The sequence below is a fragment of the Pleurodeles waltl genome, chromosome 12 (assembly GCF_031143425.1).
Source record: "Pleurodeles waltl isolate 20211129_DDA chromosome 12, aPleWal1.hap1.20221129, whole genome shotgun sequence".
In the NCBI taxonomy this organism is placed as follows: Eukaryota; Metazoa; Chordata; class Amphibia; order Caudata; family Salamandridae; genus Pleurodeles; species Pleurodeles waltl.
The window spans coordinates 101,160,499-101,186,471 of NC_090451.1; the positions used below are offsets into that span (position 1 = coordinate 101,160,499).

Below are 25,973 nucleotides of genomic sequence, written 5' to 3' on the forward strand. Positions count from 1 at the left end.
AAAGTAATAATACAAAGTACGGTCAACCACCCATATGGAAGCTGAAGTATACTCGAAATTTAAGGGAAACGGTACAATGCATGTGTAGAACCTGAAGCTTTCTCAGATCAGCTTGCAAAGCACTGTAAGCCTAGTGATCATCCTTGCTTTTAATCCACGGACTGATGTTCACAGAACTCAATTCACCCCTTCTCACTGGCACCGACTACTCTAGATGAGAGTAACAAAGCAGCCTTGATTAACATTAACACACTGGGAAACAAACCCTACCTCCCTCGCAGCAACATCTCCTTCAACTGAAGGTAGGCAAACAGAAGCTTAAGCATAGAAAAATTTAATTTTATTTTAACGGCTGAGAAGGCTTGAAGCCATCTACATTTAAAAAGCAAACAGCAGCAAAAGTGGTTAGGGAAGAACAGGGTAACCACCGCTCCCAAAAATGGAGCGCCAGATCTAAATTTAAAATAAGTTTGCTTCCAGCCTGTGCACTCAGTTCTGGTCCCTTGGGAGACTGCACCCCACATGATCTGCTGCTACAGACAGCGGCCAATCGCCAGCACAGTATTGTCCAGTCAAGCACGGATGACTTGCACCAGCAGCCCCCCCCCCCCCCCGTTTCCACCACAGCACTGTGAGTGTCTAGAAGAGTCTGCCGAGTTCATATTAGAGGCGTAGCTTAGACGAAGGTTATCTTGGTGCGGGCCTGGTTCACCAGCCAGACGTTGAGCTCCTCATACTCCTCCAGGGCCGCCTCAAACTGTGCTGGCGTGAAGCCCTTTGAGACACAGCGCTGCTCGGCCCCTGAAAGCTTGACGCTCCGCATGCCCTTCTCAGGGACCATCTCACGGATGGCAGCAAAGATGACATCAGCAGGGCGTTGAGTCCTAAAAGAAAGGAAATTGCACGTCAGAGGGAAGGACTACAAACCAAACCTTAAGTAACACTGGCCCTAAAACCCCTTAGAAAAGGGGCAAGCAACTTCAATTCTCACTTCACTCTAATACCCTTTGCTCTGGGTCTTGCGCTTTTTGGGGACTACATGCTCCTGGTGCAAGAAATTTGTGGATAGGAAGTCCAGTCTGACATGATGCTTGGAGATGCAGTCACCACATCACAACTAAGAGAAGCCACATTGTTCTCATTTAGGATTTGCCCGTTGTAAGCCCAATTTGAGCCCTTGCTGCAAAAGCTACATACTTAAGGTTACAAGGTTCAAATTAGCTACTGTTTAGCAGAAGCTAAGAGCAGTGCCCTACAACTAAAGGGCCAGACACTCGGATACAAATGATGTCATACATGGCAAACTATTAAAAGGACCCACCCAATCCCAGTGAGCTAGCAGCAGCCCCCGATCCTTACCTGGCAGCTTGCCCTTTGTCTCCCACCAAAGAATCCTTGGACATCTCCATCAGCCGCATGGCCTCATTCACATCTTCCTTTTCAACTGTATCCACCAACCGCAGCCGGGCCTAGAAGAAACGTGCTGTTACCACGGGGCTCACAAGCTTCTCGGCCCCACAAACAAGTTCAAACAAGGCCCAGATTTCAGGCCATTCAGCCTCATTACAATTAAGTGGGCATAGTACTACATATAATAATCATAAACAGGCCTATCAACCATTAAAAACGCTTCCTTCCAACAAGCATCACCAAGTAATAAAAGCAGCACGTACTTAGCCCAGAAGCGGCCCCTTCCAGCCCCCACAACCACCAAGGTACACAGCCAGCTCAGATGCAAGACTTGACCTGGACTCCGCAGCGTTATGCCAGCCCTGTCAGACCGAGACAAGTGCAATGCCCATTGCAAAGGTCAGCAATTGCTCATGTCTCCGCCTCTCAACACTGGCCAATCCTGGACCACCTACGGACAAGCAGGTTAATCAATTCCTCGCCCAGGCCAAAACGCCAACATGCAGTTAAGATCGCACACACTGACCTGCACCCCAATGTAGGGGAGGGAGGGAAAGCTACATTACACCGTATCCAGCACCAGCAGGTAGAACCACGGGCGTGCTAACTGGATTAGACCGGGACAGACTATTAAAGTGCAGGAAAAAACATTTAAGACAGAGCGAAAACGTAATGGTTGCCAGCCATTCTGCCACACTTTGTAAGCCTATAACATGGCTTCCTTGCAGAATTCTAAAGCAATGCATTGCTTGGAAATAAAACCTGCTACAGATTTAGAAATGAGCGCAATCTTTAAAATCTTCATGGCGGGTGGAAATATTTATGGCCAAAACTACCAGGTCAGATGTGAAGTTTGAAGCATTGTCTAGCTAGCATCGGTACAGCAGTGTAGAACCATATTAAAGTGGAGCAGGTGTTTCTGCTTCAGTCACGATCTGTTTTGCATGGGTTTGCACAGCAGAACCAAGCCCAGACTGACTGCTAACCCTGCAAAACGGACCGGAACCAGCGAAAGTATGATGCACAACATTGGACGGAGAATGGCACAGCACAGATTACATCCAACACCACACTTAACTTTACATAAGCTGCCACTGAGTTCAGAGGCAAGACAGGATGCAGCTAGTGCTATTCATACATAGCCCTTCCCCACCAAACAGCCATGGTTCAGTCGAGTGTGCCAGCGAGGGCTCTGAAGTGCTGCATGTGCAGTAGAGACGTGTACACTACCTGCACGAACAGCACTTTGGAGTCCCAGCGACAGATGCAGCACACAGTAATTATATCCCCCCCCCCCCCCCCCCAAAAAAAAATCCACGGTATCTGTGGAGGTTGGCCATAAAGGACGGTGTAGACGAGCAGTTTCTGCTGCAATGAACCCTCCAGGGCTGCAAGTACCCACAATGCAGTAGGACACACAGAAACTACTTGCACTGTAAGCACTTTAATCCTGGTAGGGCTAGCTGGGGCAAGGTCTGAAATGAAGCAGCAGCTCCTATTACAATCCATGGTTAAGAGTAGAGAAATGAGCAACACCACATCACAACCTAAGCTGCCCTCCACCCCCGAGTAGCGGAGTACAAACCAGAGCAGTGGAGAGCCGCAGCACGGACAGCAGGGTCCTAGCAGAGGTGAACGTAGTGTCCTTGTTGGTCCGGGCTTCCTTTCTCATCTCAACGTAGGCTGCAGTCAGATAATCAGCTAAGGACTCTGGGATAGCGGGGTGCTTACTCTTGCACATAGTGATGTAACGCCTAAATGAGATGATAAAGGTTAGCAACGATTACAGAAGCAAGCATGACTCGTTATGGCTTTTTTTTTTTTATAACACATTTACAAAGTATTTAATTTCGCGTTGTAATACTGTTGCATGCTTAGTTTGGAATTCTCATTGCTGCCCAAGTTGATATGTAATGTTCCCCAATATCTTGCATCTCACAACTCTAGACATCCCTCAGCTCTGTCTCCCCCTCCTTTAAGCTTTGATTAGCATATGTAGCTAATTTATGTATTTTGAGCCTCTTGATCATCCCATGGGTTACTGTACTCTTCATTAAAGAGAGCATAATTAATCAGGTGGAACAGGCAGTAAATGGTGCTGCGATCGGGTAAGCAGCAATATGCAGTGTGCCCTGCGGCATGCAGGTTACCGGTAGCTGCCGCATGAAGCGCCAACTCTGCTGGGGAGTAGGGTGGAGCGTGCTACCGAAAGAATGATGTTTTGGACCGGTTGCATTGTCCTGTTACACGTTGTACTACCCAAGACAATTGTGGAAGTACATCGATGAACAAAGTTTGTTAGTTTTAAATTTTAAGAAAGCTACAGGCAACGCCTAAGGAGTTGTGCGATGCTGGTACTGCGCGCCTAGATCAGGCTTTACGAGATCTCCAGGCATCCGAGCCTGCATCGATCACTGCGCGATTCATAGAGGCTTTAAACTACTCCAACGAGTGACACTATGCGCCACCCAAGGTGGAATTCAGCAGATAAGATGCCACCGCAGCAATGTCACTAGCCGCCCTTGCTTCACTTCTGAAGTGAAACGTACATTGAAATAATCCTAGAAAACGTGACGTTCTAAGCCAAGTCGCAAACGTGCTAAAAAATAAAATAAAAAAATTGCTTCTCACCTCATGAGCTTCATGTCCAGAGGCACAAACTGGGACGGTGGCTGCTTGCTGTGCTGGTGCACATAAGTGATGTGCTGAGCAAGTCTGAAAGAGAACAATACCTTACGGTCAGTCTGTGTGTCTTAGTAACTGCTCGAACACTACAGCACCACAAAGAAAGCACCTCAGCCCCATTACACCGAACCCAACGTTAAGCAAAGTCTACCACCTACTAACCGCAGATCATTGTCTCGATCGGGCTTGTCTTGGATCAGCCAAAGGAGATCGAAGCGGGAGAGCAGGGCTGCGGGCAACTGGATGTTCTGCTCAACTGTCTTCTTGGGGTTGTAGCGTCCGTAGGCAGGGTTGGCAGCTGCCAAGATGGAGCAGCGGGCATTCAGCGTGGTCATAATACCGGCCTGTGATAAAAAAAAAAGTCCCATAAATGATCAAACGGGTGGCTCAATTGCATACTCCTGACGTGGTCCTAAACGCAGGCTGCCAGGCCAGAGCCCCCCACAATACCTTAGCAATGGATATGGTCTGCTGCTCCATCACCTCATGGATAGCTGTCCGGTCACTGTCCATCATCTTGTCGAACTCATCTATGCAGCAGATTCCCTGGTCAGCGAGCACCAGGGCTCCGCCCTCCAGGGTCATTTCCCCAGTCACCGGGTCCTTCATCACCGCCGCAGTCAATCCAACGCCTGACGAGCCGCGCCCGGTGGTGTACTGGCCTGCGGGGGTTAGAGGGCAATTAGACCCCACCTCCTCACCGTTTGATTTTATGTCAAAACAATAACACTAATTTAATATCAATAACACGAGTTCGCTCCAGATGGACATTGAAAAGATACATGAAAAAAAAAGGCAGACCATCTGCTAGTATAAGAAATGCGTACGCAACTCCCCGAAATGGAGATTTAAGACTTGTGGTTCTGGATGACAGCGCAGCACCCGCCCATCTAAAGGAGTATTAGGAAACAAAATTAAAAGAATTAGTCACTTACTGCGAGGGGCCAGGCGATCTATGTAGGACAGGAGCTGAGACTTGGCCACACCAGGATCTCCCATAAGGCAGATGTTAATGTTTCCTGAAGGGAGAAGGGACATTAGCACACTGCTAGAGAACACGACGCATTTCAGAGAGCGAACAACGTTCGAAGACTGACATATGGATTCGGCATAATTAAAAAAAAACAGCTAGCAAAGCAGCTGTCCTTTGCAGTAAGAACAGACAGAAGTTAACACTTTCCCGAGACTGGCAACAGACGAGAAAGCTACAGCGAAAGAAGCAAAATATGCAGTCCACCTACCTCGGATCTTCATTCCCCTGGGGGAGTGGTCCACGCCCCCCACGAGCAGCAACAGCAGGGCCTTCTTCACATCCTCGTGCCCATAGATCTCAGGCGCAATGGAGGCTGCTAGCTTCTCATAGAAATCCTCCTCTGAAAAAAGAAAAAAAAAAAAAGTGACGAATAACCATCCCATGACCACACATCCTTCCCACAAATTAAGTTACACAGCCCAAGTACTGAGCTCCTCAAGCGTTACGCAATAGACGTGCGCACGTCTATACACCGTGGCGCACAAGCTTTGGGACACCCACCAAGGCTCTTAAACTTCTCCCCTCGCCCCCAAATTACAGTCACGTCTCCACTCCCTTCAACATGTGCCCCGCCCTTTGCTCTCGACAATATGGGCATGCCCCTAACCTGTGATGAGCCTCAGCTCTTCTTCAGTCAGCTCATCAGTTCCCATCTCATCGTCTTCGGTCTTATTCATCTTTATAAGTCGATGTGTCTCCAGGTAGGTCTCAGACAGCAGCCCCTGGAGAAGAAATGAAAATGTCACTTACCCAGTGTACATCTGTTCGTGGCATCAGTCGCTGAGATTCACATGGTATGCATGAGCTCGCCATCTGGTGTTGGGTCGGAGTGTTACAAGTTGTTTTTCTTCGAAGAAGTGTTTTCGAGTCACGGGACCGAGTGACTCCACCTTCTGTGCTCATTGCGCATGGGCGTCGACTCCATCTTCGATTGTTTTCCCCGCAGAGGGTGAGGTAGGAGTTGTACTATAGTAATAGTGCCCGCGCAATGAAAAATGTAAGTATGTACCTATTAAAGGATTAAGTAATATATATACAAATGTACAAAATTGAAGGTAACTTCTGAACTGCTACAGGCTTCCGGGGAGGTGGGTGGGTCCATGTGAATCTCAGCGACTGATGCCACGAACAGATGTACACTGGGTAAGTGACATTTTCAGTTCGATGGCATCTGTCGCTGTAGATACACATGGTATGCATAGACTAGTAAGCAGTTAGTTCCCCATAAGCGGTGGTTTAGCCTGTAGGAGTAGAAGTTGTCTGAAATAGAGTTCTTAATACAGCTTGACCTACTGTAGCTTGTTGTGCGGATAGCACATCTATACAGTAGTGTTTGGTGAATGTGTGAGGCGTAGACCAAGTGGCTGCCTTACAAATTTCTTGCATTGGGATGTTTCCTAAAAAGGCCATTGAAGCACCTTTTTTCCTTGTTGAATGTGCCCTGGGAGTAATGGGCAGTTGTCTTTTTGCTTTAAGGTAGCAGATTTGGATGCATTTAACTATCCATCTGGCTATACCTTGTTTTGATATTGGGTTACCTGCATGAGGTTTTTGGAATGCAATAAATAGCTGTTTAGTTTTTCTGATGTTCTTCGTTCTGTCAATGTAGTACATTAATGCTCTTTTGACATCTAATGTATGTAGTGCTCTTTCAGCCACAGAATCTGGCTGTGGGAAGAATACTGGTAGTTCTACCGTTTGATTTAGATGGAATGGAGAAATAACTTTTGGTAAAAATTTTGGATTAGGTCGTAGGACGACCTTATTTTTATGTATTTGTATAAAAGGTTCTTGTGTTGTGAACGCTTGAATTTCACTTACTCTTCTTAGAGATGTAATGGCGATGAGAAAGGCAACTTTCCAGGTGAGGAATTGTATTCCGCAAGAGTGCATGGGTTCGAAAGGTGGGCCCATGAGTCTTGTTAGAACCACGTTTAGGTTCCATGAAGGAACAGGTGGTGTTCTTGGTGGTATAATTCTTTTAAGCCCTTCTATGAATGCTTTGATAACTGGTATCCTATACAAGGAAGTTGAATATGTAGTTTGCAGGTATGCAGATATTGCTGCAAGGTGTATTTTAATAGAAGAGAAGGCTAGCTTTGCTTTTTGTAAATGGAGCAAGTAATTTACTATATGTTTTGGAGTTGCCTCTAGTGGTTGTATCTGATTATGATGGCAGTACCAAACAAATCTTTTCCACTTACTTGCGTAGCAGTGTCTAGTGGATGGCCTTCTGGCCTGCTTTATGACTTCCATACACTCTTGGCTAAGTTGTAAGTGTCCGAATTCTAGGATTTCAGGAGCCAGATTGCTAGATTCAGCGATGCTGGGTCCGGGTGTCTGATCTGTTGGTTGTGTTGCGTTAACAGATCTGGTTTGTTGGGCAGTTTGATGTGTGGTACTACAGACAGATCTAGCAGTGTTGTGTACCAGGGTTGTCTTGCCCACGTTGGTGCTATTAAAATGAGTTTGAGTTTGTTTTGACTCAATTTGTTTACTAGGTAAGGAAGGAGAGGGAGAGGAGGAAAAGCGTAAGCAAATATTCCTGACCAGTTCATCCATAGGGCATTGCCTTGGGATTGCTTGTGTGGGTATCTGGACGCGAAGTTTTGGCATTTTGCGTTCTCTTTTGTTGCAAATAAGTCTATTTGTGGTGTTCCCCAGAGTGTGAAGTAGGTGTTCAGAATTTGTGGGTGGATTTCCCATTCGTGGACCTGCTGGTGATCTCGAGAGAGATTGTCTGCCAGCTGATTCTGGATCCCCGGAATAAACTGTGCTATTAGACCAATTTGATGGTGGATTGCCCACTTCCATATTTTTTGAGCTAACAAGCTTAACTGCGTTGAATGTGTTCCTCCTTGTTTGTTTAGATAATACATCGTTGTCATGTTGTCTGTTTTGACAAGGATGTATTTGTGGGTTATGATTGGTTGGAAAGCTTTTAGTGCTTGAAAAACTGCTAATAATTCTAGATGATTTATATGCAGTTTTGTTTGATGTATGTTCCATTGTCCTCTTATGTTGTGTTGATTGAGATGTGCTCCCCACCCTGTCATGGAAGCATCTGTTGTTATTACGTACTCTGGCACTGGGTCTTGGAAAGGCCGCCCTATGTTTAAATTTATACTGTTCCACCATAGAAGCGAGAGGTAAGTTTGGCGGTCTAGCAACACCAGATCTAGAAGGTGACCCTGTGCTTGAGACCACTGTGAGGCTAGGCACTGTTGTAAGGGCCTCATGTGCAGTCTTGCGTTTGGGACAATGGCTATGCATGATGACATCATGCCTAGGAGCTGTAGTATTGTTCTTGCTTGTATTGTTTGGTTTGGAGACATGTGTTGAATGACCCTGTTGAAATTGTGGATCCTTTGTGGAGTTGGCGTTGCTACTCCTTTTGTCGTGTCTATTATGGCTCCTAGATATTGCTGTACTTTGCTTGGCAGAATGTTTGATTTTGCAAAGTTTACGGTGAACCCTAGTTTGTAGAGGGTTTGTATGACTTGATTTGTGTGGTTTGAGCATTGTGTGAGCGAACTGGTTTTGATTAGCCAGTCGTCTAGATACGGGAACACATGTATTTGCTGCCTTCTGATGTGTGCAGCGACTACTGCTAGGCATTTTGTGAATACTCTTGGAGCGGTTGTTAAACCAAAAGGCAATACTTTGAATTGGTAATGTATTCCTTTGAATACAAACCTTAGATATTTCCTGTGTGATTGATGTATTGGTATATGGAAATATGCGTCCTTGAGGTCTAGGGTTGTCATGTAGTCGTGTTTTTTGAGCAATGGTAACACTTCTTGTAGTGTGACCATGTGAAAGTGGTCTGATTTGATGAATGTGTTTACTACTCTGAGGTCTAGAATTGGTCTCAGTGTTTCGTCCTTTTTTGGTATCAAGAAGTACAGTGAATAAACTCCTGTGTTTATTTGTGTGCTTGGTACTAATTCTATTGCATTTTTTTGCAGTAGTGCTTGAACTTCTATCTCTAGAAGCTGTGAATGGTATTTTGTTAAATTTTGTGATTTTGGTGGTATGTCTGGAGGGAATTGCAGGAATTCTATGCAATAACCATGCTGGATAATTGCTAGGACCCATGTGTCTGTAGTTATTTTGTCCCATGCTTCGTAATATTGACGTATCCTCCCCCCCACTGGTGTTGTGTGGGAGGGGTGTGTGACATGTGAGTCACTGCTTGTTGGTAGTGGTTTTGGGGCTTTGAAATCTTCCCCTATTCCTAGGGAATTGCCCCCCTCTATACTGGCCCCGAAAACCTCCCCTGTACTGTCCCTGGTAGGTGGGCGGTGCGGCCTGTGAGGTGCTAGCTTGTGTGGCCTGACCCCGAAACCCTCCTCTAAAAGGTGTTTTGCGGAAGGTGTTATAAGATCCTCTGCTCTGCGGGGAGTAGAGTGCGCCCATGGCCTTGGCAGTGTCAGTGTCCTTCTTGAGCTTTTCTATAGCTGTGTCGACCTCCGGACCGAACAGAAGTTTCTCGTTTACTGGCATGTTAAGCACTGCTTGCTGGATTTCTGGCTTGAATCCAGACGTTCTGAGCCATGCGTGCCTACGGATGGTAACCGACGTATTAATGGTTCTTGCGGCCGTGTCTGCTGCATCCATGGAGGAGCGTATTTGATTGTTGGAAATGTTTTGACCCTCCTCAACAACCTGTTTTGCTCTTTTTTGCAGATCTTTTGGGAGATGTTCAATGAGATGCTGCATCTCATCCCAGTGGGCTCTGTCGTATCGCGCTAGCAGCGCTTGTGAATTTGCGATGCGCCACTGGTTTGCTGCTTGGACAGCAACCCTCTTCCCGGCTGCATCGAACTTCCTACTTTCTTTATCTGGGGGAGGTGCATCCCCAGAAGTGTGTGAGTTTGCCCGTTTTCTGGCAGCCCCTACCACCACAGAGTCTGGTGGCAGCTGAGAGGTGATGAAGACAGGGTCCGTAGGAGGCGCCTTATACTTTTTGTCCACCCTAGGCGTCACTGCCCTACTTTTAACTGGCTCCTTGAAAATGTCCTTTGCATGGCGTAGCATGCCTGGAAGCATCGGCAGGCTTTGGTAGGAGCTGTGGGTTGAGGAGAGGGTGTTAAATAAAAAATCATCCTCTACTTGTTCCGAGTGTAGTTCCACATTATGGAATAGAGCTGCTCTAGCCACCACTTGCGAGTAGGCTGTGCTGTCTTCAGGTGGTGATGGCCTAGTTGGGTATGTGTCTGGGCTGTTATCAGACACTGGTGCGTCATACAAGTCCCACGCATCCTGATCTTGGTCGTCGTGGCTCATGGCGGTGTGAGCTGGCGAATGTGACGGGGTGTAAGTTGGCGAAGCCGGAGTTACAGGTGGAGGCGAGGGAGGAGGTGTTACCTTTTGTGTTGTTTGTTGCTGAGGAGTAAACTGAAGCGTTCTCTTTCGTTTGACAGGTGGGAGGGTACTGATCTTCCCAGTCCCCTGCTGAATAAAGATACGCTTTTGCGTGTGATCCACGTCAGTGGATTGCAGTTCTTGTTCAAATCTATGTTTCTTCATTTGAGAAGACATAGAATGCTCTTCGGTATAGGAGCCAGAAACAGGGTCTGATGTCGCTTTTTTCGGCTCCGAAAGCCCTGATGATTGTTTTTTCGGCTCCGAGGTAACCTTCCTCTTTTTCTGTGCCGAAAATTCTTGGCCTCTATGGTCTTCGGCGCCACTGTCTCGGCGTCGATCGGTGTCGACACTGAATTCTCGGTGTCGATGCTTCTGTTTAGCACTCTCTCGGTCCCGAGGAGGCTGCGTGCCGGTGTCTCGACCGAAGTCGGACGATCTCGACACTGAATGGGCCTTTTTCGGTGCCGATTGTTGGTCACCGAGAATTTGGGTGGAGCCATGGCCGGTTGGCAGTGGCGTCCCCTGGGCCTTCTTTCCTTTTTTAAGGTTTGATCTCGACGTCTTACTCACAGTTCTTGTAGAGTGTAGCTCGTCGGAGTCTGAATCCTGGATGGAAAAGGATTCGTCCTGTTCCTCTTCTGTCTCGAACTGTGGACGCTCTTTTGGCGTGGACGCCATCTGGAGTCTTCTCGCTCGACGGTCGCGCAGAGTTTTTCGGGACCGGAACGCCCGACAGGCCTCACAGGATTCTTCGCTGTGCTCGGGTGACAGGCACAGATTACAGACCGAGTGTAGGTCCGTATAAGGATATTTGTTGTGGCATTCGGGGCAGAATCGAAACGGGGTCCGATCCATCGGCGTTGTCCTCCACGCGGTCGGGCCGACTAGGCCCCGACGGGGTGCCGAAATCTACCCCGAAGGGCACCGAGGCGCTTCGATGTTGAACGCGTCGTCGTATGTGTCTATCTCTAACCGGATCGCAACGATACCGTCGAAAATCTTCCGTCTTCAGCTAACTTTCCGTTCCGAAACTCGGAGCGACAGGAACACGTCCGAACCCGATGGCGGAAAGAAAACAATCGAAGATGGAGTCGACGCCCATGCGCAATGAGCACAGAAGGTGGAGTCACTCGGTCCCGTGACTCGAAAACACTTCTTCGAAGAAAAACAACTTGTAACACTCCGACCCAACACCAGATGGCGAGCTCATGCATACCATGTGTATCTACAGCGACAGATGCCATCGAACATCTAGTTTAGCCCCGTCCAAACTATCAAATGACCCCATGGAACTAGATAACAGAGCACACGTCCTGCAAGGAAAGTGAAACTAGAAAGCAGCCACCTATTCAAACCTCCGCACAATTCTGATCACCAGCCTCACCTGAACCACCTGGCGGAAGCCGGTCTTCAGCAGGGGCAGAAAGACGCCAGTGATGCTGACGTGGTCGCCTGGCTGAGCGTGACGCGTGTTCTCCCCACGCACAAAGACAGTCATACTGCGTGGAATGTTGCCCACAGGGACTTGATCACTCTAAAACGAGAACAGGCCATTAAATAAAATGTATGTATTAATTGGATACTGAATTAATAGCAAGAATACTGAGGCGGGACCAATTGTATTAAAACGTATTCACATGTTCCCAGAAGCTAACCAGACAGACTACCGATATTCAAACCAATGATTCAACGGAGAATATCACCATTCCACCTCAGGTAAATACATGTAACTACTAACTGGCAATGCTAAGTTTTTAGCAACAACGCTGAACTACTGCAATTACACCCGCCCCCTTAAACCAGACCCTCGCCCCGCCACTCACGTGCTCCTGGATTTTCAGCTCCTGGAACTTGACAAACTTGGAACCGCGTGTCTGCAGGTACAGACGTCCGCCAGAGCGATTGGTCTGGCAGTCCCGACTAGGACACATAATAAGCGGCATGAAGGTTGGCGACTGGATCTACAAATAGATAAAATTACTAGCCGATCACTTAAGGAAAGGAGGGAAAAACCCACCCCCTCAAAAAAAGGGACCACCTTTTTCCAGACAACCTTTAAAATATTTCGCAACTAATGCTCGTTTAGGATCCCATTACACTTATAATTCCATAATGTAACCTCGTTAAACCATCAAAGGCATTTTATGTCGGTTTGAAAGCACCTATCATTAGTAGCCTAAAGGACACACCCCAAACTTTAATTGGTCAAAGTTTTCTAGGATCAAAACAGCACCAGTTTGTACACATGCGTTCTTTCTACCAAGAACTTTTGGTCACCCAAAAGGATAATTTCAGACCTGGATTGATGCACTCTTGTAACAGGAATGCGCATAATCACCCAGGCCATAACTTAATCACAGTACGTTAGCTTTGCTATAATGATTTCCTAATCTCCGGACAAATGCAAGAATGGAAGGCACGCACCGGCTGGTATGTCTCAGCACCGCATTGGTCACAAGTATAAGTAGCCACCACCATCATTGGCTTGACCTCCGTGACCCTTGTGACGATTCCACGCACAGTCACAAGCTTGCCAATGGAGTCTGCCTTTACATCCCGCACCACAAGGGATTTTGCACTGCTCGGGCTCTTGAAGTACAACTCACTGCAAGAGAGAATTAAGCATGTATCAAGTCAGTGCTTACATTGCAGAGCACAGCCAACGTCACGTAAAACCAATGCCACGTACAATCTGCGCATGAGCTCCGACGGGTACTGATTGTGTGGGTCTCGAGCCTCACTGGGGTCATGAGCCCGCTGTTCTATCATCAGGCGGTGTTCAATGTAAACATCAAGCGTGTCCTTATTCACCACCTGTAATAAGAGGCAGAACTTAGAACACCCACAGAAGAGAAACTACAGACCTGTATTTGCTTTTGCACTCCCAGCAGAGTAATCACAGCTATACATGTGAGGTCAGCTCTTACCTGCTGAAAAAAAGCAGACTCAACTCATGCATAACTCCATTAGAACGTAAAGGGTTAAGAGTACTGTAGGAAAGTGCCTCTTGACATGGTCACTCCACCAGTTTCGGCCTAGGTTCCGTTTAAGTGCACTGAGTTCCTGCTAACCAGGTCCCCAGTGCCACAGCTGGACCCCAAAACTGAACACTATTCTCCCCCCAATTGGTATAACCTCTAGCACCCACTATAAGTCCCTAGTAAATGGTAACCCTTGTGTGGCCACTACTAGTTTGGTATCAAACATCTCTTTGCCAATACCTGCACCTAAAGGGCACCCTAAAAAAGTGACCCTAATAAGTTCTGCGCACAGGCAGGAAAATTAGAGCGTGTCACTCGCTACCTATGTCCAGCGACAATATAAACTCCGAAACCTGGGCATGTCTGGTATTATCTGACTAGTGTTGCCAGTATTGGTTGTGTGATTCTTTGCACACTGTTCCCACCAGTCTGTTTTCTGGACAAGTCATTGGACACATTCGGTGCCCTCCTTAAACCAGTTTGCACCAGCCCAGGGATCCCTGGGTCTCTGCTCTGGCACGAAACTGGACAATGAAGAAAAAAAAGGCAACCACCCCCCTGTCAATTACCACCCATGGGTGGTGCTCAGAGTTCCTCTAGGTGGTCACTTGATTCTGCCATCTTGAATCAAAAGGTGAGAGCAGTTGTAGTACACCAAACAGTAGTAACTAAGACTGAGGACTAGCATGGGTCGACAGAAGCATATCACTGTGGCATACCAACAAAGTACATTTTTGAAGAGCATAAGACTTCCAATTAAAGTTACCATAGCTGAGATCTACAACTTTCAACAGTGATCAAGTGTAACTTAAGAATGGCCTAGGTGCGCAACATCTATTACCATGTCCACATTGCTGCTCTGCACAGCCACTCTAGTCTAAATTGAACAGCACCACAGTGCAATAATGCTGCACTCACCTCTTTTTCCTTGTACTCTGGCAATAGCTCCTGCACAGCATCAGCAAACAGATTGGTATAGCGACGGGTATTCTCACAGATTGAATCCACCAGTTCTGGGTCCTCCTCTGCCACATCATCGAGGTCAATGTACAGGGCCACTTGCTCGCGGTGAGCCAGCTTAACCTGCGAATGACCGATTTAGTTTTCATCTAACCAGTTGTCTTTCGTATGGTCAATGTGTTAAAAATCTGGTCCATAATAAATGTGCTTAAACGGACACAAAAAGTGACATCAGCACTTGTTCAGAGCTGGCATGTAAACTCTGGTGTAAACCGGATTAACCACCCATGTGCAAATTTACACAACACCAGCATTGCCAATTATCCCATTTGCAACTGTTAGCTTCCCAGCCAGGTACCTGTAAGTATATCTCACTTAACCAACCTACAGACACGACGGAAAAATAAATAAAAACACACCACTTCCTGGGTCCTCTTCTGCGTTCAACATCATGCAAAGTTCTGGATCTCCCCCCAAATGCATGTAGAACAATTGTGGTCCAATGGCTATATTTAGGACCCCAGAACGGTATTAAAAGGTTTTGGCTGATTTTTACAGAGCTGCTGTTGTGACCATTCTTGGGACCCTGAGATCGGCCTCAGTGTAACAGACCGTGGCATCACTCCATTGGTTTCCCATTGAATCGAGAATAAAATGGGAGTCAGACATTGCCTGGCACACAAAGGGCCAACTCTAAAGACCCGCGCATGATCAAGGTATTTTAATCTACTCCCACACACCCTCCAGGTCCTTAAGGACTGCCACAGGCAGACTACTGAGGGGGCCTGGAATTTAGAGACCAAGACGGGGTAGAAGAAGATTTGTGTATCCGATACTTTACCCATCTCTTCGACGGGGAGTAAATTCCAGAGTTAGACAATAAGCCTTGATTTAGGGAACTGCCTAAGGCCTGGCTCACTACCATTAAATTTGCTCACTGATGCGCCGCTTTCATTTGCTCACCTCAATCGCTGGGAAGCCCTAGGGTGGAACTGTGCTTCACAAATGCATCTAACCTCACACCTTTCAGATTTAGAACTCTCTGTGCCAATAACGAAAATATTCCCTTTTCAGCCTCTCATGTACGGCACTAATTGTTCTCCGGAGCAGCAGCCACTTATACATCCGAATAGTCAATTTTGCACTACAGCCTTGCTCTAAACTCACCAGCTGACTGCCATACTTGAAATGTTTCTTCCCAAATTCGTCATCGGTATAGAACTCTTGAAGGAATCGCTTGCACTTTTCTGCAAAAGAAAGAATGATGATTAGACAGTCCGCTTCCTATAGCACAGTTGCCAATATTCCTCCGGCCCACGTCAACACGATTGATACAAGAGGACCGGATGTACACCTAACGCCAAGGCGCGTACGCAATTACTTATCTATTGCAATACACACTAGAACAAACAGCCCAAAACACCCACAGCAGTACTGTGTACTTTGCGTATCCCCCCCCCACCAAAATAAGTGATCGCTTCTTGAGAAAATAGTATGCCGAACACGCGTGCCCCCTACCCACTAACCCCATTCCCCTTAGGTGTACAGATATGGTTTACAGAGTTTTTCGGAGCATACTCCACGTAACTGCCGACCTTGACGTTTTGTACTTTGGTCCACCAGATTTTATGGACCCTCCAGTATCAGGACTTCCTTCGCAACAAGTGCGGCTTCTCCGCAACCGCAGACTGGTGAGCGCGCGGCGACTCGGGCCCCTCCCTGCGCAGTCCGTTGTCCATCGGAGCCTTCATACTATTTAGTGTGACCCTTCCTCGGCGCTCATGGGCCCCGATCCCGAGCCACGCTTCGTAAGACTCCCTGCCTGATCTTCCTCTTTGTAAACAAAGCAGCACATGGCGGCAAGGCATCAGCAGAACACATATCCCTCCGCCAGAAGCCCGAGTGCACCACGTTCGCCTATGGCGCACTCCACCGTCAGCGACCCACGCCAAAAACACCCGCACCACTAGCCCCGCTAATGACAAGTGTCGCCGTGTTCTACCCGTCTACGACGGGAAGAAGCACGCGGGTCGAGCGCGGAAGAATACATCGACCGCGCACAGCACGTTCCCAGCAACCCTTGCGTCAACGCGTTACGTCAACCCGTTGCGGAAAAAAGTGGCGCATGCGCGCCGCAAGAAAAGTTCGCCTGTCAGCGGTTGCCCTGAAAGGCCAGCAAAGGGCTCTGTTGAAAGAAAAAAAAGCCCCCACGATACGGTTCACGCGAAGGAAATTAGAGATCATTAACACTTCCCGTTTCCAACGGTACTGGCAGTATTAAGGATGCCTTGAGCACCCATGATACTTAGTAACTGACGGCTTACCCCGAGACTGTTCAGCGGCGCTTCGAAACCCCTAGAACGCGCTCTAAACCACCCCATTATACAACATGAGTGCACAAACTACAACTAGTACCACGAAACAACGATTCTGGGCTCGAGAGACTACTACACCGCTTTGCCGATGCCAACAATTACCCTCAGAAACGTGGCTTGCTGTCAGCACGTTTACAGGATTAACATATCAGCACAGGAATGAGGCGGGATAGAACTCGTTTGGTATTCAGGTTCACCAACAATCTGCTTGGCGCGCCTAAATCCAAAACACGAGTAACTAACTCCGGTTAGAGCTTTTCTTTTACATGCTGGGACCAATACTGCAGGTTTTAGAATTTAAACCAATTAGTTCACTCGCTGAACGCAAGTAAAACGTGTGCGTGCGATCCTCTCAAACGTTGAACATAAGCTTTCATTCAGATCAAGAAACACCCGTTTTCAATGTCTGTTAAAGACGCTGACAAAACCTAAATACGTTTCTCGTTGATAGAGTTCCATGATTAATTTTCCAGATAAAATATATTACTCGTATTTTCGATAAACGTATGCCAAACCCTCAAGCCGCACTCAATTATTAGCTTAAGATACAGGAACGACAATAGAGAAAACGCGTAAGAAAGTTAAACTTTATGACCGAACTAAAGGCAGTAGACGTTCTACAAGTATCCCAATAGTTCCCTTGCCGCGCTTACCTTTCTCGGCCAAATAGTCTCGGGGCGCCATGGCTCTAATTCTCCGGTTTGAGAGTGTTCCTTGGAGAAGTTGGCTCTTTCTCTTCTTTCAACCAAAACTGGCGCGAAACGTCGCACTCACGTGCCCCACTACGCAGCCAATCGGAGAGAACGTAAGGCAAGCTCTTTGCAGTCAGGCATGTGTCCAGCCCGCGAAAAAGTCACGACCAATCAGTGACTCGCCTCCTTGAAATCCCGCCCACCACCTTTACATCATGTGACTGCGGGCTAGTGTGGACTGAACCAAGTGTTAACGTAGTGGGGGGGCTGTAGCACAGAGGGCAATTTTTGCATTTGCCTCACCTTCACATAGGAATACTGAGTACTCAAGTTTACATAAATACTCCCACCGGACGACAATAGTCTCCCCTTGTTCACCTCCGCCCCATACAGGGGCTGTAACGTTATAACTTTGCACCTGAGAGAAAATGATCAGGGGGAAATCCTATGCCGCGCAGTTACGTATTGTCCCAATACATCTGTTTGTAATGTAGTGAAACCGAACCTACCCAGGTCTTTTTAGTACCAGATAAACATTGCCAATGAGCTTCTGGGATACATTGTATTTAGTGGTGGGGCAGTATGGCCGCATTTGATTGGTTTGAGTAACCTTTGGGGTTGATTGGCTGTTTGATTTCCTGTCACTTGTGTATTTTCTCTTGGCCAGCGGAAACGGGAGCGTGTCTAGGGATTGGAGAGGAAAGAATTTCCCAGCTATTCACTGGCTCCAAGGGATCACACATTCCCAGTACAATGTGTAGCAGCTGCAAGCCCCGCCTTTGATTGTTGATAATCCTATTAGCCTATGATGAGTTTGGAGATGCACTCTATTTCATTTTGTGACTGTTTTGGTTTCGCTGTTCCTGCAATCCAGCACCCGAACACCTACGTGACCAGGAGCGGTGCTGGTGAGTAGACAGTCTCCAGGGCTTACACGTTTTCTTTTGCTTATTTTTCACAGCTCCCTAGTAAAGGTTATTGTTAGACTTTTCATCCTTGGCGTGGTCTCCCTTAACTTTTTGCCTCTGTTCCCCAGGTTGTTGATGTGTGCTGGACTCTGATTTTGCTGTTTTTGTTACTCTGGGCACTTTACCACTGCTAACCAGTGCTAAAGTGCAAGTGCTCCTTTACAAAATGTGTATGTGATTGGTTTATCCGTGATTGGCATATTTGATTTACTAGTAAGTTCCTAGTAAAGTGCACTAGAGGTGCCAGGGTCTGTAAATCAAATGCTACTAGTGGGCCTGCAGCACTGGTTGTGCCACCCCCATAAGTAGCTCTGTAGTCATGACTCAGACCTGCCATTGCAGTGTCTGTGTGTGCAGTTTTACCTGTAAATTCGACTTGGCAAGTGTACCCACTTGCCAGGCCTAAACCTTCCCTTTTCTTACATGTCAGACACCCCTAAGGTAGGCCCTAGGTAGCCCCAAGGGCAGGGTGCAGTTTATGGTTAAGGTAGGACATACAGTAATGTGTTTTATATGTCCTGACAGTGAAATATTGCTAAATTCATTTTTCACTGTTGCAAGGCCTGTCCCTCTCATAGGTTAACATGGGGGCTACCTTTAAATCTGATTAAAGTGTAGATTCCCTTTGGGAGCGGATGGACATGTGGAGTTTGGGGTCTCTAAGCTCACAATTTAAAAATACATCTTTTAGTAAAGTTGATTTTAAGATTGTGCGCTTGAAAATGCCACTTTTAGAAAGTGAGCATTTTCTTGCTTATACCATTTCTGTGACTCTGCCTGTTTGTGGATTCCTTGTCTGGGTCAGTTTGACAGTTGGGCTGGTTGCACCTCACACTAGACAGTGACACAAAGGGAGCTGGGGTGTAGCCTGCATATCCTGATGAGCCATCGGTGCTAGGAGGGAGGGGAGGAGTGGTCACTCGCACCTGAAAGGGCTGTGCCTGCCCTCACACAATGCAGTCTCCAACCCCCTGGTGAGTGTCTGAGGCCTGGGCAAGGCAAGATTTCACATTCCAAAGAGACTTTACTTTGAAGTAGGCCTACTTCAAAGGAGAAACTGGGTATAAGAAGGGCTCCCAAAACCACAGACTTTAGAAACACTTCTGGAACCAAGAGGAACCTCTGCCTGGAGAATAGCTGAATAGCTGGCGAAGAAGTGCTGCCCTGCCTGTGACACTGCTTTGTGGAGCTTTCCTGCAGTGCTGCTTCTGCCAGAGTAAGAGGGCAAAGACTGGACTTTGTGTGCCTTCCATCTTGTGAAGAAATCTCCAAGGGCTTGATTTAGAGCTTGCCTCCTGTTGTTTGAAGTCTCAGGGACAGCAAAGACTTCTCTCTGCCAGCACCTGGAGTCTCTGGAGGGACTCCTGCTCTGACAAGTGGTCCCCTATCCAGTCCCTTGGCCCTTGAAAGGAAAGCTGGTGGAAATCCAAGGAAATTGACTTCAGACGACTTCAGACCGCCGCCGCTGCTGAATCCGGTGACACCGCCTGCACCCGACGGCGTGACCTTTGCTGGAACGCGTCGCTCTTCGCAGGCCCAACGCCGCTGAAGTCCGTGACTCCGTGGAAGTCGCCGCACCACATCATGACCAACACCGCTCAAAGTGCGCAGATTCAACGTTTCGACAGACGCCGCGATCTCCGACTTCGCATATCAGCTTGTTTTCACTCTTCACCAAAGGCACTGTACTTGGGGGTCTACGCGACTCCGTGTCCGGCGCCGCTGATGTCGGTTTGTTGGGAACGACTCCGCCACGACGCCGCGTTAACACCTCATCAAAGCATTTTTGTTTCTAAGCGCTATTTTTGAGTTTAATCTTTAAAAATTCATAACTTGACTTGTGTATGTTGGATTTTTGTCGTTTTGGTCTTGTTTTGTTTAGATAAATATTTCCTATGTTTCTAAACTGGTTTTGTGTCATTTTGGAGTGTTTTCATTAAGTTACTGTGTGTGTTGGTACAAATACTTTAGACCTAGCACTCTGAAATTAAGCCTACTGCTCTGCCAAGCTACCAAGGGGGTAAGCAGGGGTTAGCTGAGGGCGATTCTCTTTTACCCTGACTAGAGTGAGGGTCCTTGCTTGAACAGGGGTAACCTGACTGTCAACCAAAGACCCCATTTCTAACAGTTATATTCTGTAACAATTGTTCCAGGTTACACCCTACTAAATGTACTTGGCAAATCTACAATCATCTTTTGGCTATAGGGCTTAACCCAGTGTGTTCAGGGGATCATAGGACATGCTCCTTCATAAATCTACTTGTCCTGTAAAGAAAATCTAGTTGTCCCTTTTATGCCATGTAGAGCGGTGACAAATTATGGCAGCAATCTCATATATAAGAGCTCTGATAATAGCCCCTTTTACTAGGGCAAATACTATAGTAGGACTTGAATACTAGCAATTTCCTTATTTTGCCACCTTTCGCAGATCCTACATACTGGGGCTGGAGGTAGCAGTAAGGAAAAGTTCCAGGGCTGGACTGCTCTTTTGAGTCTGTGCACACCTACCAAGGTGCATGTTTTATGGGTTTTCATCAACTCTTCTCTAATCTTTTCCCATACTGGAAAGGTTGACTATATATTTCCCATCAACGGCAGAAGTAAAACTTCTTTCAGGGTTTGGAAAAAAGAGGCTAGAGGGAAAGGGAACTTGTAAACACTCAACATATTTTAACAAAGGCAAATCCACACATGCATATTTTCTCAAGCTAAAAAATAGTTCACAAATAATTTATAAGAGTACAATTTCCTGGTCTACTTTTGAGAATTGTTGTGAATTCATTCATGAAATATGTAAAACTGCACTAATGCAAAGACGTATACTATGGGTGCATTTTATTACTTTCTCTAATTGGGCCCCTAATTAGGTCTGGCATCAAACAAGACCTTTTGTTTTTATTAAATCTCTCACTCTCTCTCTTTCTCTCTCTTTTGCCTGGCTTCACTACAAGTCATAGCAATTTGCTCTTTCACACTTTCGGCAAGTAGTTTTGTACAGTGCCAGACACTACTGTGGCAAAATGTGTACTTTCTGAGATCAAAAATATTTGATCTTTTTGCCAAAGTTTGTTACAACAGTGAGGGCCCAGCAGCTTCCATAACAATAATGTTTTACAAAAGTCATGACAAAGTATGACACACATTGACAAAATCAAAAGACTGACCGTCAACGCAGACCTATAGGCTTTGCCAATGCATGCTCATTTTCATGTGTGCCATAATCCTGTTGAAACTGGTTTCACTAATTTTTCCATTCTGAATATGTTTTTGGGAATACTAACATGGGTCAATACATTTTACTGTATGATGCTTCAAAGAAATTGTACCTAAAATTTAGCAAAATGTTTTTTCTTACTTGCATTTTTTGTGAATATTTTATTTTAAACGCAAAGAATCATTAATCTTGCTTTCAAGCTTCTGCAAATATTTGCATCTTATCAGAGAGCGTTCTGGGAGCATTACATATAGCCTCATATTGTTAAACTTTGTGAACATGTGTACAATTATTTTTACCGGAACCACTGTTTGTAGTGCAGTCCGAGCTTACAACATGTATTTAGAGAGCTCACCTTAATAATAAAAGCTTTGCATTAATGAACCATAAATACAAGCTGGAGCAGTAGAAACATGTGGACACAAATATTATCTGAATGCAGACAATGACCTTCCCTAAACCATAAAGTTGTAACTTACTCACAAGAAAGAACCAAACAAGTGTTGCAAACATAAAGGATACTTTATTACCGCACTAATACTAGACTAGCATTGGTATATCTCCCTTTGGTGATATCTACACACAGTATATTATTGGTATATCTCCCTTTGGTGATATCTACACACAGTATATTACCAAAATAACCATGAGAAATAGCGTACAAATACACAGGGCCCCATGGGAGGGCCAAACCATATATTAAACAAGCATTTGCAGTGCAGTGGGTCTCGCGTTTGTTCGAGTTAGAGCTATTCGTGTTGTAAATTCCTAACTGGACTTTTATTGCCACACAAGTTGAAAATGAAAAGTAAAACAGTTGACAGAAGCAAGTCAATTCAAAGTGCCACAGCCACCATGAGCGTGAGGGCGAGAGTTATTCGCTCACTGCATGAATGTCTAGAAAGGATCACAGCTGGGGCGAATGGCAAACCGCAACCGGAGGAGGGGCCATCACATGCTGTAACAGGAGGAATCGTGACGTAGTATGATGGCCAACAAAAATGTTCACTTAAGTGAAAATCGCCTGGGTGTACCCCAGCACACAAAGGAGGGGCATTTCACAAAATGCACCAATAAAAATGAAATATTTAAAACAAGCACAACAAGGAATAAATAGCAAGAGTGGGCGTGGTTAAAAGCCCACTGAGAGATTACAACAGGCCAGAGCTCTTGCACACTTGACCCTAAAAAGCAGAATGTGAAATAGTGATTCCAACCAAGGTAAGTGAAGTTAGTTAGGGGCTGGGGGCAGATAGAAACACCAGAGGTAAGTACAGTAAGTGTCAGATAAAACTGAGACAAATCCTACTCCATAAAAAAGGTTCCTACCATGAGGAATCCGGTTGATACTTAATAAAATGAATACAAAAAAAAGAGAAGCACAGAAAAGAGAAAGAAAAACAATTGAGAATCAACCAAGAAAATAACGTTGCTAGACAAAAAAAAAACCACACAAAAGACAAAAAAACCAACATAAAAAGAAACAAACAAAACAGAAAACAAACAGCCAATAGACACCAATCCCAAAGACACCCTCCAATAATGTATACATTTATATATTTTTATTCCCAAAAATACAATTATATACAAAAATACAATATAGTATATAGAACTGATATGAAAATTATAAATATGAATCCTGGGAAACAAAACATAAAAATATAAACCACTCACACTCAACAATCACACCTAAAACAACAATAATATAGCCCAGACAATGTGATATCCAACAAAGACAAAGGACAAAGGAGGGGCTGAATAGCCTAAATAACAAGCCACTCCCTATGTAAACACACTATAACAGTACAAAATAACAGTGAGGATCTGCCAAATGATGTCCATATAATATCTTGGTTGATATCTCTATACACCTAATTAATTTAGTGGTGTCCAGTAAAATGAACTCTTTTACTTTTTCCATCAATTGATTATAACAGTCTGAACCGCATTGTAACTGGGTAACTGTCTGACAAAGCCATGATGTCTTAATTGCCAACTTGTCCAAATAAGACTATGTCTTGGTCCGGGTCAACACAAGCCGACGGGCGTTTCGGTGAAACGTGACCCACCCTAGGGTCACACACCTTCCTCAGGGCACATATATTTCACATTAATAAGATGTTTCACAGGAAAATAATAATCCGCCTTCAGGCTTATACCGACAAGCACTTCCTGCTTTCAATCAAGGCTATAAAGCCTTTGCTTTTGATTATATGCCACTGAATCAACATTATATCCTATGCAGACACTCAGCTCATCCCCTCAGACAAAACATCAAACACCTGAACCAAATTCTCCTGCTTGTCAGAAAGTCACTAGATGGAGAAAAACCAACTACCTCAAGCTCAACACAAAGACAACAGAAGTGATTATTGTCAGTAAAGACACCTTGCTATGAGACTACACCTAGTAGCCTACTGATCTTAGAACAACACCCTTCCCAACCACCTATGCGAAGAACCTCAAAATAATAGTCACTGAACAGCTCGATATGCTAGGCCACATGAACAAAGTATTTGCCTCCTGTTCCCACACATTCAAGATGATTTTCAACTGACTTCCCTTCAACACCTGCAGAACTTTCATCCAGGCCTTCATCACCACCAAGTTGGACTATGAAAATGCATTCTAGAAACCAACACGCCACTGACCAGATGACTCCAGATCATACGGCATTCAGTTGCCAGACTCATACTGAGTTCTACACTCCCCTACTGCTCACACCCACATCAGCACCTCGAAGACTTCCAGTGTCTTCCCATCCACAAATAGGCAGTCTGCAATCTCCTCATGCACACATACAAACCCTTGCAAACCATCAGCTCCACCTACCTCAACAATCGCATTAACTTCCACATACCTACCAGGCACCTCTGTTCAGCCAGACTCCTACTTCCACACATCCCCAGTACATGCAGAACCAGGTCCAGTGGCTGGGCCTTCCCTTCCCTTATTCCCAAAGCCTTAAAGTACCTACCGCTGCACATCAGACATGTCTCTTTACCTAGTCTCTGCACATGCCGCTTCTGCTTTTTCAGCAGCAGGATATCCGTGCAAGTTGTGCACTCTACAAATACCCATTACATAACACAGCCTTTGTGTAGGAAAGTACTCTCTTTCTTGGCATGGTTACCCCCATTTTCTGCCTCTCTGTATGTTTGACTGGGTTACTGCTAACCAGGACCCAAGTAGTTTTGCTCTCTCCTCTAAATTGTACCTTTTACTTCCCACAGTTGTCATACTGGTCCCCCTATGTAAGTCCCTAGTATATGGTACCAAGGTACTCAGGGAATTGGGGTTCCAGGGCATCCCAATGGGCTGCAGCAGTCATCCTACCACCCATATGGAGCCAATGCAAAGGGTTCTGCAGGTCTGCCATTGCAGCCTGCGTGAAACTGGTGCATGCACCCGTTTTCACTACAGTTAACGACACCAGGTCAGTATAAGTCACCCCATGGTAGGCCCTCTCAGCCCAGAGTGCAGGTTGCAGGTACCTGTGGGTGAGAGCACCACTGCACTAGCAGAGGTGCACCCAAAAACTCCAGATCCATTTACCTGGACTTTGTGACTGTGGGGACGCCATTTTACGCAGGTAGTGGACATAGGTCACTACCTATGTCCAGCTACATATTGGTAACTACGAACCTGGGCATGTTTGGTATCAAACATGTCAGAATCATACCCCAGTACTTTTGCAAGTATGGAAGTATGATTCCATGCAATCTGGGAGCTCCTTAGAGGACCCCCCAGCATTGCTACCACCAGTCTTACAGGGTTTTCCAGGCAGCCTAGCTGCTGCCACCCCTTAAGACAGGTTTCTGCCCTCCTGCTGCTTGATCTAATCAAGCCCAGGAAGGCAGAACAAAGTATTTCCTTTGAGAGAGGGATGTAACACCCTCTCGCTTTGGAAATAGGTGTGACTGGCTTGGGAGGGGTAGCCTCTCCAAGCCACTGGTTTGCTTTGAAGGGCACATATGGTGCCCTCCATGAATAAACCAGTCCACACCGCTTCAGGGACCCCCAGTCCCTACTCTGGCGCGAAACTGGACAATGAAAAGGGTAATGACCACTCCCCTGTCCATCACCAACCAAGGGCTGGTGCTCAGAGCTCCTCCAGAGGATCCCTGGGTACTGCCATCTTGTTTCCAAGGTTGGCAGAGAACTCTGGGGGCATCTAGGTGGCCAGGCTAGGCAGGTGACATCAGAGCCTCCTCCTTATAGGTGCTTACCTGGTTAGGTGACTAGTCCCCCTTTCAGGGCTATTTAGGGTCTCTCCCTCGGGTGG

The 25,973-nt window shown here is 46.2% G+C and overlaps 2 protein-coding genes across 4 annotated transcripts in view; one reads left to right on the forward strand and one right to left on the reverse strand.

Annotated features, from left to right (window-relative positions):
* Window positions 1-318: 318 nt before the first annotated feature.
* MCM7 (minichromosome maintenance complex component 7) lies at window positions 319-17,996 on the reverse strand. 2 transcript variants are annotated; one of them, XM_069217084.1, is made up of 16 exons: window positions 17,468-17,996; window positions 15,607-15,686; window positions 14,398-14,562; window positions 13,188-13,312; window positions 12,923-13,103; window positions 12,322-12,459; window positions 11,883-12,032; window positions 5,736-5,850; window positions 5,337-5,468; window positions 5,031-5,114; window positions 4,546-4,757; window positions 4,258-4,439; window positions 4,042-4,125; window positions 2,996-3,164; window positions 1,360-1,469; window positions 319-884 (listed from the first exon to the last, which is right to left on the reverse strand). In XM_069217084.1, exons 1-16 carry the CDS (start codon window positions 17,496-17,498, stop codon window positions 677-679), a joined length of 2,166 nt encoding a protein of 721 aa, XP_069073185.1. In that variant the 5' UTR covers window positions 17,499-17,996; the 3' UTR covers window positions 319-676. The 2 variants fall into 2 exon arrangements, with proteins under 2 accessions (XP_069073185.1, XP_069073186.1); XM_069217085.1 differs by lacking the exon at window positions 17,468-17,996 and adding an exon at window positions 16,035-16,516.
* Window positions 17,997-18,039: 43 nt separating this feature from the next.
* AP4M1 (adaptor related protein complex 4 subunit mu 1) overlaps window positions 18,040-25,973 on the forward strand; it is a 209,409-nt gene continuing 201,475 nt past the window's right edge. Inside the window, exon 1 of one of the 2 annotated variants that reach the window (XR_011199886.1) lies at window positions 18,040-18,414. The gene's annotated coding sequence lies outside the window, so the exon portion shown is untranslated. The remainder of the gene's footprint in view (window positions 18,415-25,973) is intronic. The other variant, XM_069217086.1, reaches the window with a different exon arrangement.

Excerpts from the sequence above, each read along its gene's own strand:
- MCM7 (XM_069217084.1), bottom strand. The coding sequence starts at position 17,498 with ATGGCGCCCCGAGACTATTTGGCCGAGAAAG. Across the intron at positions 5,851-11,882 it reads GCTTCCGCCAGGTGGTTCAG|GGGCTGCTGTCTGAGACCTA; the intron begins GTGAGGCTGGTG and ends TTTCTTCTCCAG. Across the intron at positions 4,440-4,545 it reads AGACCATATCCATTGCTAAG|GCCGGTATTATGACCACGCT; the intron begins GTATTGTGGGGG and ends TTTTTATCACAG.